This window comes from Lipotes vexillifer, unplaced genomic scaffold (assembly GCF_000442215.2).
Source record: "Lipotes vexillifer unplaced genomic scaffold, Lipotes_vexillifer_v1.1 scaffold628, whole genome shotgun sequence".
In the NCBI taxonomy this organism is placed as follows: Eukaryota; Metazoa; Chordata; class Mammalia; order Artiodactyla; family Lipotidae; genus Lipotes; species Lipotes vexillifer.
The window spans coordinates 1,007,001-1,021,537 of NW_006779395.1; the positions used below are offsets into that span (position 1 = coordinate 1,007,001).

Genomic DNA, 14,537 nt, shown 5'->3' on the forward strand with positions numbered 1-14,537 from the left:
CTCCATCCGGTATCAAGTCTCTCTTAGATCTGGCAGCCTGGCACCATTCTCCCAGCATCTATGGAATATTGCTTCTTTCCCCCATCAAAACAGAAAGGATTGCGTAATCGTGGATCTCAGAAGTGCTAACGACCCACTACCGCCGCCCCTGCCCCAACATACTCTGCCACGGCAAACTCCATTTACCTCCGCTTTGAAAATGTATGTTTAAAAGCTCTGCTCCCAATTAAACCACTTAGGAACACTTTTTGAGCAAAACAAAACAGGAAACAACGCATATTCCCGGTGTGGGGTGGGGGGGCGGGATTCTAATGCCTGATGGGCAGAGAATCCTGTAATTATATGAATGAATACCTTTCTAAAGAGGCTTGTAATCGGTGGGGTTCTCACCTCTTTCTAATTTAAAACGACTTAAGATGAGCCAGTAAGAATGTGCAATTTTAAGGAGCTATCCGAAATGTGCGCCCTTAGGCAAAGGTGCCTGGGACAAGACCAAGGCGCATAACTGTACGAAGCAAGGCTAGGTTTAAAAGGCGTTTCTCAGCACCTAATCATTTCTCTTTTCATTCATTTAAAGAAATAAATAAAAGTGAACATTTTCGTTACTCTACTTTCTGACCGCCATCTGATACGCCCTTACGAAAGAAGTAGGGAAAACAGACGATAGGGTGATAGGGGACGGACGATGAAGAGGGAAAAAGAATGGTATAACAAATTCGACTAGCATTCCTTACAGTCTTGTAAATCCAGCATGGCATGGGTACGGACACGATCTGGCTGTGTTTTTGCAAGCTGCTACTTTTGAGAGGCTAGAATAAATGAACTTGACGCTCAAAGGCGACACCTCTCCTTTCCTCTGTTCTCCCAAATCTACCTCCTCTACCACCTCCAAAGTCCAACTCCCCAGGACCGCACAGACGGGCTCGTTCCCTCTCTCTCACAACCCTCCCCCACCAGAGAAGCGGGGCCATGCCTCCCTTTGCAGATGCCTCCACCACTGCACTCACGCTAACATTTCACTCTGATGTTTCCTACTTTCTGTACCCCGAGTAGCCCAGCTCTTCCACCCCGGTTCCTGGTTTGCCTCTGAACCTGCCCTCCTTTCCGCGCCTCGCGAGACGCGAGCTGGGTTCGCAGCCGGGGAGACGCGCTCCTTTGCCGGCATGCTCCAGGTGTGCTCCCTCCCTCCCCCGCCAAAGAGACCCTGCACTTGATTGGCCCGCGCCGAGTTACCTACTCCCAGGCGTGGGGCGAAGGGATGGGTACTCCGTTAGGAAGGGGGAGGAAAGGAGAAAGCACGGATCCAAGGTAGCGGTCTCAGGAGATGCTGGGCTACTGCGGGAGCCGCAGGCGCGCCTCGCGGTGATGAGAGAGGGTGAGCGCTCGCCCCCTCGCGGTACCCGTAGCACCCCCGCTCGTGACCTAGCTGCAGAAGATTACCTTCCGGGGCAGTGTGCGGCTAGGCGAGAAGAGAAGCCCTGCATTTACAATCCTCGTCTCAACAGTTCCGGAATTCCTCTCCCGTGGACGGAACTCTGTGTGTGTGCGTGTGCGTGTGCGTGACTGTACACTAAAAAAGCACGCCCCAAGATTCTTTCTCTCCGCTCCTTCTTCGCTCCTTCCTCCTTGCTTAATAGACCGGAAGTGTCCTCTCACCAAACCAGCTCGGCGGGCACTTCCGGGACAGGAGACCAGGGTTCCGGGAGGGTGCTGGGAGGAGAGGGAGAGCGGCGGCGGCGGCGGCGGCGGCGGCGGCGGCGGCGGCGGCGGCGGCGGCTGGAGGATGAAGAAGGAGCATGTGCTGCACTGTCAGTTCTCCGCGTGGTATCCACTGTTCAGAAGCCTCACCATCAAGAGGTGAGACGAGAGGGGTTATGCCGAGGCAATGGGCAAAAGGGGATTGCGACATTTGGGGCGACTCCCAGCTCCATAAAAAAACTGCAGGCCTGGATGGGAGGGCCAGGGCCGAGATTTCGACTTCCTGGTGGTATTTCGGGTGGGGAGATGAATGAAGTCGATCCATGTTTGCTGTGCCCCCTGTTGTGCATCAAGGAGGGTGCTGGGGAGGTAGAAGGGCGGTGTCGTGGCTCAGTGAAGGTCAGAGGCGATCTGAGGAGCAGGTGAAGGTAGTTTAGGCTTGGGAGTTCACCTTAACTGCCTTTAGAATTGCCAGCGGGGGGAGGTGATCAGCAGAAATGGGTAGTCTGGGCTTTGCCACTGACTAACCCGCTGGGGGACTTGATAGTTTTTGGTTACTATCAAATGAGAACAATGATACAGATCCAACCTCAAATTCCATTGTGAAGCTCCAACATGATAGTGTAGATGGAAAGCATTAGTAAAGTATACTTATGTGTTGTTAGGGACGGAAGTCGTCTGAAAGAGAAGTGGAACAGGATTTGTTTTCTAGTTCTTTGGCCCACAACAAGGAATCTATGACCAGTTTGCAGGGCAAGCAAAGGGTTAACTGTTTCATCCTTCACCCTGTCATTCGAGGTAATGTAGGCAAGGCAGCTCGGAGAATATCCCCAAATGTTCAAAAGCAGTCGTGACATCTGGAGCGTGATGCAAGGGTAGGCTTTCCCCCACTAAGGCGGATAGATCAAAGAGCTGCGTATCCATGGGTAGGATTTTCTGTCTTTTGGCGCTCCCCCTTTAGGCCTAGATTGCCACTTTTTTAGATATGCATCTTCCCTTTTCATTCCTGGTGCAGAGAGTGTGAATACAGAGAGGGAAACTTGAGATCCTGAGTGTTTGGACAAGCCCAAGGAGATTATTCAAAAGACAGTTCTTTCTATCCTGTTATTCATACATAGAATCAGCTCCCAGTTATCCAGGGTGTAATGGAGGTTAGAGCATCTCGCAGGAGCTTTGCATTTGAAGATTGTTGAAGTCACACCAAAACAGAAGGAAGAGCTTCAACAGCAGCAGTGGACTTTATCTTCTTATATGATGTGCCAGTCCTTCATTATCTTGCATAATCGAAAGAGGCTTAGGGTCTGAGATGATGCTAGAATTATTTATTTTGTATTGGTGTGATAGAAGGTGTATTTGTGAGCCTGTCAGACATTTTCACACGGAGTTCACTCGAAACTGCCATGTGCTTGTGTGCAGGCACCTTTGTCACCTCTGGCGGAGTTTTTCTTTGCCTTCAGCAGTAAAGGATAATGGTTAAGAATTGGACTCCAGAGTCAGCGCCATCTGTCTGGCGTGGAATTTTGGTTCCACCAGCATCTTGTGCAAATCTCTTAATCTCTCTAAGCCCCATCTGGAAAATTGAGAAAATAGTAGGATTGTCATGAGAATTAAATGAGATAAAGCATTAAAAATGCTTGCCACTGTTTCTGGCATATAGCACAAAAAGCTGCTCATTGTTAATGTTTTTGATTCAATCAAAGCTCCATTGAAGCAAAATAATTTTAGTTCAATTAAAATGTTTACTATTCATGTGAAGCTGGGAGTGAAAAATAAACCAAGGGGTGGGATTTTTTTTTTTTTTTTTTTACCAATCCACAACTAAGCTGTGTTGCCTGAAGTATTCTTTCCTCTGTCTTTGAACTGTAACTCTAGTTAGTTCTGTGGTGTCATCACTGGAACCCAACATATGGCAGTATGTCCCTCCACGACCCAGGTCATTCTGGTGGAGTTGTGTTAAGTTTTTCATTGTCATTGTCAGCTTTAATGCTGAGAAACCATATGCTGGTTATTGACTCAGCCTTATTATTTGGTGTTTATTAATCAAGGTTCAGAGATGATTATGGAGGAAAGAATATAGAATCATTATTTGACATGTTCTAGAACTTTGACTCAGGCTTAAGAATAAGTAGCTAGATGACTTTGGGCCATCCACTCTCCTTTCTAAATGTTTCTTTCTTCAAATATGAAAGTTATAAATAATCTTTTAAAGGCCCCTTCAACCTCCATTCCATCAGATCAGCTTGTCTTTGTGTATAGAATTATATCAACTTAATGGGATAGGTACTTTGTCATTAAATCTTTTACATCTTTCGTTCGGGCCTCATGGAGTCTTGCCTGCATCGTGGATTTCAGTGACTGATTTAAGCTCTTTTCCGACAGCCTCAGTAGCTTTGGGTCAAGTACGCCTGGCCATGACTTGTTTATGGCCTCAGTCTCTCAGGCATGGTTCCCTTTTCTTCAGAATTTTGGTGGCCTTTGGTACATCTGCACTTGGTACAGCACTTATCATATTGTATTGTGATTTTTCTTTTTCTTTTGTATCTTTTCCCACTCCTAGGCATTCAGTTCTTAATGGAGTCATCTAGGATTCCTCCGTGACTTAGGTAACATAATGCAAGGTCACGTCATTAGGGCGACTTTAGAACTGTGACAGCAGGACTCAGGGACTCATGAGAACGATGCAGAATCTAACTCGGTGAGGCTCATACATGTAAGAGTTGTAGACCCTCCAAATAGGAAAAATGTGCAGAGAATTCACGATGGAATCAAACAGTAAATAGATGTTTCAAATCCAGTCAAGGGATGATGCAACCTGGAGGGAAAGTCAGGATTCACATCAGACTTGAGAATTAGTGTAACTCAGAAACAAGGGACGTGGACTTGGAAATCATCGACTTGGGGACTCAGAGATGTTACTGACATAGAAGAGGGCTCTCTCTGCTCTTATTGTGGTCAGGAAAATCACCCTAATGTCTAGGAACCAGCATCCCTGCCAATATTTCTCAGTCTCAGGCCCATGAGAAGGTAAACTTCAAATTCTCTTAGGAAGGTCATGTCTATTTCTCTTGGGCTGACATTGTTGGGTAAGTAGCTTTAACCCCGGGAAGATCTAGAATTATATATAGAGGTGATGAAATAATTCAAACTTGAGGGGTTTTTTCTCTTGTTAAGTTTATTTAATATCCGTAAGAATTTGCCTTTTTGAGAACAATTGGCATATGTATAACAGGTTAGCCTTGTGTTTCCAATTTAAATTGTGTAATTGGTTTAGAATTGTGATACGTTAAAAGATATAAGAAAAATTTTTAAGTTTTTCAATTTCAGTTGGAATGTTTGCAAGAACCTTAGATTCACTGTGCTTACAGTTTAATTCACTGGTTTTGTAAGAGTTAAATACTTGGAAAGGCTTACCTGTAATTAGACAATTGACATATTTAAAAAGAAAGTTGAATAGATATTTTTACAAGAGTTAAAAAATTTAAAGCAACTTTTAAGTTTCAAAGACTCACTTGCAATTTCATTAAAATTTAGCAGATTTACAAATAGAAGAATAAGATTTGGTAGTTGAACTTAAAAGCCTGAAGAAGAAGTAAGCTTTTGAATGTGAAATTGTAGTTTTGATAAATCACATATTAATTTCTAAAACTGAGGTAGCTCCTGAATAATCTTTCCTGTGCACAAAATCCATCTGTGATGTGCCAGAAAACTTATTCAATAAATAAATGACGCATACTGTCATAAGTCAATGATGGTCTCTCTGAAAGCAGGCCATAATCGTTTTCAGTTTTTAAAAAATACATGCCTCAAGATCAAAGTAATAGCATTTTAGGTATCTGTGGCAGGATTTTTGATGATTATTACAGAATAAAAAACCAAATTATCCCATACGTTTTTTCAAGTGATATCAAGTGTGGCTTTGCCATCCCTTTTTTTTTTCCCAAAAGAAAAAAACGTATTTAATAAACAGTAACACAAGTGAATGTTTATAACATGATCAGTGATTATTAAATAGACAACAAGATGATGGTAAATGAGGCTTGTATATCAAATGTAAAGAGTAAAGGTTATTTAGGCATTTGATGCCTTCCCATATGCAACTTTCTAGTTTTCTCACATAGGCTTTGCTATTCCTTAATTATGATTGCCTGAAACCAATTCAACTGAAGCATGCCCAGGTAAGCAGCTGTGTACTCTGGTGATCAGGTGAATAGAATGCACATCCAAACATACCGTGAATTCTTAGCCTTACACACTCATTGCCAACCAAAGAATGGTTTCCACATCTTAAGCCTGCTTCCTCCCCATATCTTAGAAGGTGGTCAGATGCTGTTCATCTTCTGATTTGTTTGCTCAAATACCTGAAGGGCTCTAATTTCTTAAAGGCACATAACCCTTGTACTCAGAATTCTTCTGAGCTTGTTGCTTTCATACTGTGATTTCAGTCCAGTTCTTTGGATTTGCCTGGTTTTTTGTCTCTTTATCACCGAGACAATGGGGGTAATTATATGCATCTAGTTTACCACAGTATTTATTCATATTATCCTAATTTCCAGTCTGCTGCTGCCAAATGTCCATCATTAACATTTCCCACTTCATATTAAAATAAAGGGAACAAGTAAATCAGAAATTGAGTTTTGAACTTTTTTTCTCTGCTTATGGTTGGTCTTTTAAATTGATGCCCTTTATTTGGTATGTGCATTTTGTTTTTTGTTTTTTTTTTTAGTGTCATTCTTCCACTTCCTCAGAATGTGAAGGATTATTTACTTGATGACGGAACTCTGGTGGTGTCAGGAAGGTAAGGCATATCAGAAAAAAGTTCTTTAAATTTTAGCATAAAGAAATTTGTAATGATTAAATCTCAGTGATTACCATGTAAAATAAGTACATTAGCTTTGGCCCCATTCTCTCCCTTTTTTCCCTAGTTAAAATTATGTGCTGATCTTTGTTCTGTATTCCTTGTCAATGCTCAGTTGATAAGATTTTCAAAATTGAGTACTTCCTCTAGTAATAATTACAAGTTGTGAAATTGAGTAATTCCTTTCATCTCTACTTTTAGAAAATGTGTATGATAACTGTTCCTTTTGTTCAAGTTCCTCTGTTTATAAAGGAAAGTACCATGCTTCAGTGTTTTTAGTGCAAACTGGAAAAAGTTTAAGAATCATATACTTTAATGTCATTCCTATTTTTTCATTCAGGTCTCTGCTCAGAAGTCATGTTATCTAAGTGTTCATCCTTCTCTTTCCTTTCTGAAGTAGCTTAATGGTAACCCTTACTGATAACGTCAGTCGGTTTTTTTTATAGAATTCTAGGTTGGAAATAATTTTCCCTTAGAATTATTAAAAAATATATTTTTTATTGAGATAAAATACACATAACATAACATTTACTATATTAACTATTTTTAAGTGTACAGTTTAGTGGTATTAAGTACAGTTATAATGTTGTGCAACCATCACCACCATTCATCTGCAGAACTCTTGCCATCTTGTAAAACTGAAACTCTGTACCAATTACACACTGACTCCTCATCGCTCCCGTCCACCAGCCCCTGGCAACCATCATTCTGTTTCCTGTGCCTGTGAATTTGACTTCTCTAAATACTTCATACAAGAGGAATCACACAGTACCTGTCCTCCTGCGGCTGGCTTATTTCACTCAGCATAATGTCCTAAGGTTCATCCATGTTACAGTATGTGTGAGAATTACCTTCCTTTTCAAGGCTAAATACTGCTCCGTTGTATGGATTACCACATTTTGGTGCATCACTTTTTATCTCCTAACCTCACTTTATTTTTCAGTATAATACTTATTTCCATCTGACATCATTCCCTTAGTGGTTCTATTAGAATACAGTCTTCATGAGAACAGGGACTTGGACAGTTGTGTTCCCAGCTCTCGGAACAGTGCCTGATATACAAGAGGTGCTTGATGAACGTTTCTTCAGTAAATGAACTCAGAAATATAATTAGAATTGTGTATGTTTTCAGTAACACTAATTTTACCATAAATATGTATGTGTGTGTGTGTATGTATATGTATATACGTGTGTGTGTGTGTATATATATATATGCACACACACACATATACATATGTATATTTTTTTTGGTCTGATGGATCTTCTGTGTAGCTTTCTAGATTATAGTTCTATTTTTGGTATTCTCAACCCCTTAATAACCTGAAAATTATTAATTTAGAGCCTCATTGACTTGGAATAATTGCAGGATAAGGAAACAGAATAGGTAGGTGAGTCTCAACCTTGGGATATTTACAGATGTAACTTTATTATTTTTAAATATAGAACACTTAATAAGCTTACATAAATGGGAGTGTAAAGAAAATGCCTCCCGATGTTAGAAAGTCCTGGGTAGATTTCAGTACTCTGAGCTTGTGGAAGAGCTCCTGTGATGTTTTTTGTTGGCCAGATGTGTGCATGAGCCTCTGGCAGAGGCAGGCCTGTTAAACACTGTTAAGCAGTGTGATACAGCTCACAGCACTTCACTCTGCTCTTCAGTAACGCACAAATCAGGTAGGGACCCTGCCTTTTTGGAGTTGACAGTTCAGCTTTGTATTTTATGGGAGTCAAATAGCACAGTGCTGGTCGGTCAGTCACATTGCCTAGGGCTAAATCCTATCTTTGCTCATTTCTAGCTCTCTGTGCCTCATTTCCTCTTCTGTAAATAGGGTTGTTGCAGGGATAAAAGGAGATAATGCATAAAATGTTTAGCCATAAATATTTAATGTTTATAAATATAATAATGCCTAGTACATTGTATGCTCTTAAGAAATACTAACTTCTCACCATTATCATTAATCTCAGTCCGAACATTAAACAAACACACCAGTAAATATATAAGTGAAAATTGTGGTAAGGGCTGTGAAGGAAATGGGGTGGTCACTGACATATTAAATTACTGGGAGTGGGCTGGGGCTGAGGATTTCAGGGAGGGTCAGGGAATACCCCAAAGAGGTAACTTACGAGCCTCTCAGGAAGTTTGGGTGGAAAGCAGTCAGTTGAAGGGCAGAGGGAAGAATCTTCAAGGCTGAGGGAGCAGCATTAAGGAGGGCTCTGAGGCATGGAAGATCTTGACGTGCTTGGTTTGGTTATCATTGCCTGCAGTTGGTGTAGGAAAGGAGGCTGGTAACACGCATTTCTGGTGTAGACAGTGATTCGTTTTCACTGCACATTATTGGGTGCCTACTATGAGTTGGGTGCTGAGCATGCTACTTGGATAACAAGATGGGTGTCTGGTGTACTGAGCAAATAAACTTTCCATTTAAAACAAACAAACAAAAAAAGATGGGTGGGACATCCTGCCTTGGGAGTCCAGGCTTAGTTAGTCGCCAAGTCAAAGATGTAAATAAATAGGTGCCCGTTTTTGGAATAAAAGCACTCAGTGTTCTGTTAAGCCATGTTTTTGGAGTTGAAATAATCACTGTAAGCTGGGGTGATGCAGGGAGTTTGTACAGAAGAGGTGGTGCCTGACCTGGGCTCACAAGTTGGGTCCAATTCAGGTGGTTTGACTCAGTGCTCCCAAGTAGGTGCCAATCCTCACTGTCCCCTTTTGGCCCCGGGAGTTCTTTCTTTCCTGATCGTCTCCCTTAAGGAGAATGACAATAGATGCCAATTATAAAAGACATGTTCGATTCGTTCATGGTTTGAATCTTCACAACTCTGCAGAGTAGCTACTGTCATCCTGGTTTTATAGATGGGATTCTGGTGCCACGCTCGTGACTAACAGAGGCAGAACTGACATATTCTGACAATGTCTGTCTGCCTCCAAAGCCAGTGCTCTCACGTTTCCCACGACTTTTAGGTACCAGCTCAGTGCTAGCTGTGATATAGAAAACAGAGAATACTTCTAAATATTAACATCAACTCAGTCCTCAGTATTTAGAGGTTTACCTTGGAAAGCAAGTCTGGTGAACTTGCCAGTGTATACACTCCATCATCTTTTCCATTTCAGTGACACATCTCATGGTAGGAATTGCAATAAGTTTTTCTGAAGAACTGTATGAATACACCGATTACAAATTTGTTTTTTTTAAATGTATTGTATTATACTAACAAAAATCAAAAATGGTGTTTTAGAGTGATAAATGCATTTTCAAGTTCATTGAGTACCTTTTGTGCTGTTATTTCATGATAGTCATCTGTATTGCCTAAAGTTAGTGACTTAAAACGTGACCATTTTGTGTGTCAATGTTTGCTCAGCTGGGTGTTGAGAGACACTTCTCCTTGGGTCTCTGCATGTCTTCTGAGCAGAGGCACTGACAGCTTTTGTTCCTGATTGTCTTTTCAAAGAAGTTTATGCAGCAGATGGCCTTGGAAGATAGAGATAGTGTCTCTCCCTAGCAGAGAGCAGGCTTGTTACTGTCTAGTACAGATAAAGACAGTGTCACCCCTTGGGTCAAAGACTGGCCAGGTTTACCTGCAGCTCATTATAAAAGATGAGATTCTCTAAGTTCAGGGTTCCGCAATTGTAACACAAGCCTGGGTCACTCCTTGACCTCCCACGGGGCGTGAGGGACCAGAGGGAACTGATTCGAAGATGGAGCGCATGCTTTGTACTGTGAATGAGAGTCCTTTGCTTCTGACCCAGGAGTCCCCTGTCTTCTGCCAGAGTCCATGAACTCTGGCAGGCTAACTTGTTAGCTTGCAATTGGGGTAAAATCTCAGAGCCTCTGTAATGCTCGACACTGGGCAAGTCTTCCGTTGGTCTTGCTGAGGTCCCTCTTGCGACTGTAGTTGTCTGGTGGCTCGACCTAACTGGATGGTTTTAAGATGCCTCACTCATGTCTGGCAGCGGATGCTGACTGTCACCTGGGCTTCTCTTTCCGTGTGATTTCTCAGCCTCAGACTCAGCTCCTTTACGTGGTGGTGGCAACATTCCAAAAACGGGGGCACGGAAGCTGTAAAGACTTGACACCTAGGTTCAGCATCACATGGTGTCCCTTGTGCTACATTTTGTTGGTCACAATGAGTCTTGAAGCCAGTTTGAATTAAAGGGGTGGGAAAACAGATGCCATTTCTTGATGGGAAGAGTGGCAAAGTCACCCTGCAAAGGGGCATGTCAAGATGGGAAGAATTGTTGTGGCCATCTTTGTAAATACATCATCAGACTTTCTTGTTTTTGTTTTTCCCATTCATTGTGATGTGTACTTGGTGGGCTCTTTCGTTCTAGAACAGTTAAAAATATTATGTCTTTGATAATTTCCTCTTATTTTCTTGCTTCTCTTTCTGGAACTCCTATTATTTAGAGGCTGGGTCTACTGGATTAATTCTCTGAATTTTATCATTTCTTCCCTATTGTCTGTTTGTCTTATTAGTTTTACTTTCTGGAAAATTTCCTTGATTTTGCCATTCATTCTGTTGAATTTTTAAATTTCGGCTACCACGTTTTCAGTTTCTACAAGTTCAACCTTGTCCTCTGGCCTCCTCTCATGAATGCAGTATCTTTTATCTTTGAGGATATTTATGATTTAAAAAATTATTTTTCATCTGGTTCCTGTATTGTCTTTATTTAATCCATGTACCTTTTCTCTCTCTTTTGAAACTCTTTTCTCATCTTGGAGCCTTTCTTTAGTTTTCTCATGATTCTAGGCCTTTATTCATATTTAAGAGTGAGGAATGGGGACACACACACACACACACACACACACACACACACACACACACACGCAGAAACTTTGTGTACCCAGGTGGGGCTTGTTGACTAAGAGTGCCAGCAGTCAGCAGGTATTGATGGAAGATTCCCAGATGACAGTTATTTGTGAGTCTTTCCCCTGGAGTTTTCCAGTGTCTACAGAGATGAATCCTCTAATCTGTCTGTATTGGGGGAGCAGGGAGGGAGGAAGGGGACTAGAGGTCTCATTGTTAACACGACTTCCACTTATGACTTCGTCGTATTCTACCATTTCACCCCCATTTTCCTCTAGGGCGTTAAGGACCGGATCCCTTACCCTGGAGGTTGAGTTGCTGGGGTGTGCCAGCTGAGGACAGCTCGGCGTGCCTCCCTGCCCCCTTCACGGACTTCACTCAGGTCACCCCTTTTGAAGCCGGAGCTGTGGTCCCATCGTGTGTGATGGCTCCAGGGTCTGCCTGTTGCCAACTGGGTCCCCCCGCCACTGGCTTTTTGTTTTCCAGACTTTTGTTGTCTCTTCTCTGCAGTTGTCTCCTCTCTGGTGCTTTTTCCCTTGGGATCTCTTAAATCATTTTAGTAGCATTTCAAGAGGGAGCATAGGGATGGATAAATGCCAATGGTCAACCAGAAACCTCCCTTTTCCTTTTTTCTTGTAGTTTCCTGGTATAGATTCTCTGCCAGTTCTTATTCTGATTAGTATTTGCTTTCCGTGATGTGAGTGAGTTCTTCATAGGCCAGTTGTTTGTCGTAGAGTGTTGAGGAGGGGCCTGGGCTGTCTGCGGTCTTTCAGCCCTTGCTTCGCCCCAGGCTGTAAGGATTGGCTGTTAATGGCCCTTTTCAACAACCACTTTGCCCACTGGCTCCTTCTAAGACAGCGTGTCTGAGTATTTCTTTCTCTTCCTCCCCCATGCCCTCCAGTGGTGCCAGTTCAGATCCAGGGTAATTCCTGCCACTGGCCCACACGCTCTGTTTTCGCTATGTAAACAAAAGATTTTTGGATGTGTCCGCAGGGTGTCCAGCAGTTGCCCGGAACAGCTCCTCCAGCAATTCCGTCTGTGGCTTCCTTCATCCCGTCTGATCTTCCTTGTCTTGGGCAGCACTTTCTCTTATATCGGGATTGAGACTGGATTCTTAGTGTCCTCACAGGTGGAGTTTGAGTTTTTCTTTTCCTTGTTTCTAGTGATTTCTGAGAAGAGGGCAGGAAGTTTTTATTCCGCCGTCTCTTACTGGACGTGTACTCTTGTTAATTTCATGTTGGTTTTTATTAGTTTCATCTCAAAAAGTGAACTTCCTAACATCATCCTCCAATCCTAAGGCTTTTTTAAAATATATATATACTCAGCACACCTGCAATTATGAGTACACAGCACCAAAGCTTTCTCTTGCTCAATTTTCATTTTATGTTCTTCCAGGGAAGATCCACCAACATGTTCTCAGCCAGACAGTGATAATGAAGCAGAAGAAATACAGGTTGGTTCAAAATAATATAAACTGTTCCGTAACGTGTTCTAATCGAAATGTTCTCTGAAATGGTTCTGGCTTTGAGATCTTAGCATAGATTCAATCAAGTGAGAAATTACGTGAAAATTTCCCTTGGACACATACTTAGTGTTCAGGAAAAGCTGTCTCCTGTGTATGGGTGATTTTTACATGGGGCACTGCTTTTTGGAAGCCCAGTACACTATCCACATTTAACGTTCTGTTTCTGTCCTCCTCTCCATGCAGTGGTCAGATGATGAGAACACAGCCACGCTTACGGTAAGAGCCTTGAGGTGTGGGGACCACCTCGTGCTGTCCCCCTGGGGTGCTTCCGGGTTTCGACACAGATCACTCTAAATCCCCATTTACTCACCTTTTCAAGCTTTTATTTATTATTTTCAAAAATAACTTAAATCACTGTTTACAGGCAAACATGGTGAGCCCTTTTTTCCCTTTTATTTTTATTTTCATTAAAAAAAAATACACCTTTAAAAAATAATAAAAATAAAAAATACACCTTTTTTAAATTTTTTGGCCATGCCATATGGCATGTGGGATCTTGGTTCCCCGACCAGGGATCGAACCCATGCCCCCTGCATTGGAAGGACAGAGTCTTAACCACCGGATGGCGAGGGAAGCCCCTCCGTTTGATTTTTTTATTTTTAATTTTTAAAATTTATTTAATTTATTTATATTTGGCTGCGTTGGGTCTTCGTTGCTGCACACGGGCTTTCTCTAGTTGTGGCGAGTGGGGGCTGCTCTTTGTTGCGGTGCGCAGGCTTCTCATTGCGGTGGCTTCTCTTGTTGTGGAGCACGGGCTCTAGGCACCGGGCTCAGTAGTTGTGGCACGTGGGCTCAGTAGTTGTGGCTCGTGGGCTCTAGAGAGCAGGCTCAGTAGCTGTGGCGCATGGGCTTAGTTGCTCCGCGGCATGTGGGATCTTCCCGGATCAGGGCTTGAACCCCTGTCCCCTGCATTGGCAGGTGGATTCTTAACCACTGCGCCACCAGGGAAGTCCCTGTAGAAGTTGATTGAGCATGTTTTAGTCTTTCAGGCTTAAGAGTGTTGTCAAATTCAACTTAAAATATGTTTTAACAAAAATCTTTTTAAAGGAATGAGAGTGTTTCTAAAAATATGGGAGGCAAATGAAGCTTCTCATACTTTGAGATAAAAGCGAAAGATTTATGTAAAATTGCTTACAAATAAATGTAAAGGCACAATAAAGGAAACTAGTTTTAGAGGAGGGTATATTCTAATGCAATTCTAAATAGGAGATATTTCTGTTTATTTTGATGGAAGAGATATGATGTCCAGGGTACAAGGGAAAAAAAGTGCAGGTGCCTAAACATTTCCTTAGGTATAAAAAGTGTGCCCACACATTCAGAAAAGGCAAGTTTACATGTTTTATTTTACTCTGGATATCACTCAGGTCAGTTCCTCTCCTTTTATGAAAATTCTGTTCAGTTCAGCATACATCTTAGCTTTTGCCCATATTCAGCGCCCTCTAATGGGTTCTATGAAGTAAATAAAGATGACTATGATTTGATTCCTGACGTTAGGGAGTATATAAACCAGTGAGGAAAGACGCTCCAATTTGGGGGTGATGACAAAGTGCTGTCAAACAGAGAGGACAGGGCTTCCCTGGTGGCGCAGTGTTTGAGAGTCCTCCTGCCGATGCAGGGGCTGCGGATTCATGCCCCGGTCCGGGAGGATCCCACATG

The 14,537-nt window shown here is 42.5% G+C and overlaps 1 protein-coding gene across 1 annotated transcript in view; it reads left to right on the plus strand.

Moving 5' to 3' along the window:
• Positions 1-1,540: 1,540 nt before the first annotated feature.
• CDC123 (cell division cycle 123) overlaps positions 1,541-14,537 on the plus strand; it is a 57,748-nt gene continuing 44,751 nt past the window's right edge. The window contains exons 1-4 of the mRNA XM_007452581.1: positions 1,541-1,857; positions 6,422-6,493; positions 12,752-12,809; positions 13,065-13,097. Coding sequence (XP_007452643.1) covers positions 1,784-1,857; positions 6,422-6,493; positions 12,752-12,809; positions 13,065-13,097 — 237 coding nt within the window. The 5' untranslated portion in view covers positions 1,541-1,783. The remainder of the gene's footprint in view (positions 1,858-6,421; positions 6,494-12,751; positions 12,810-13,064; positions 13,098-14,537) is intronic.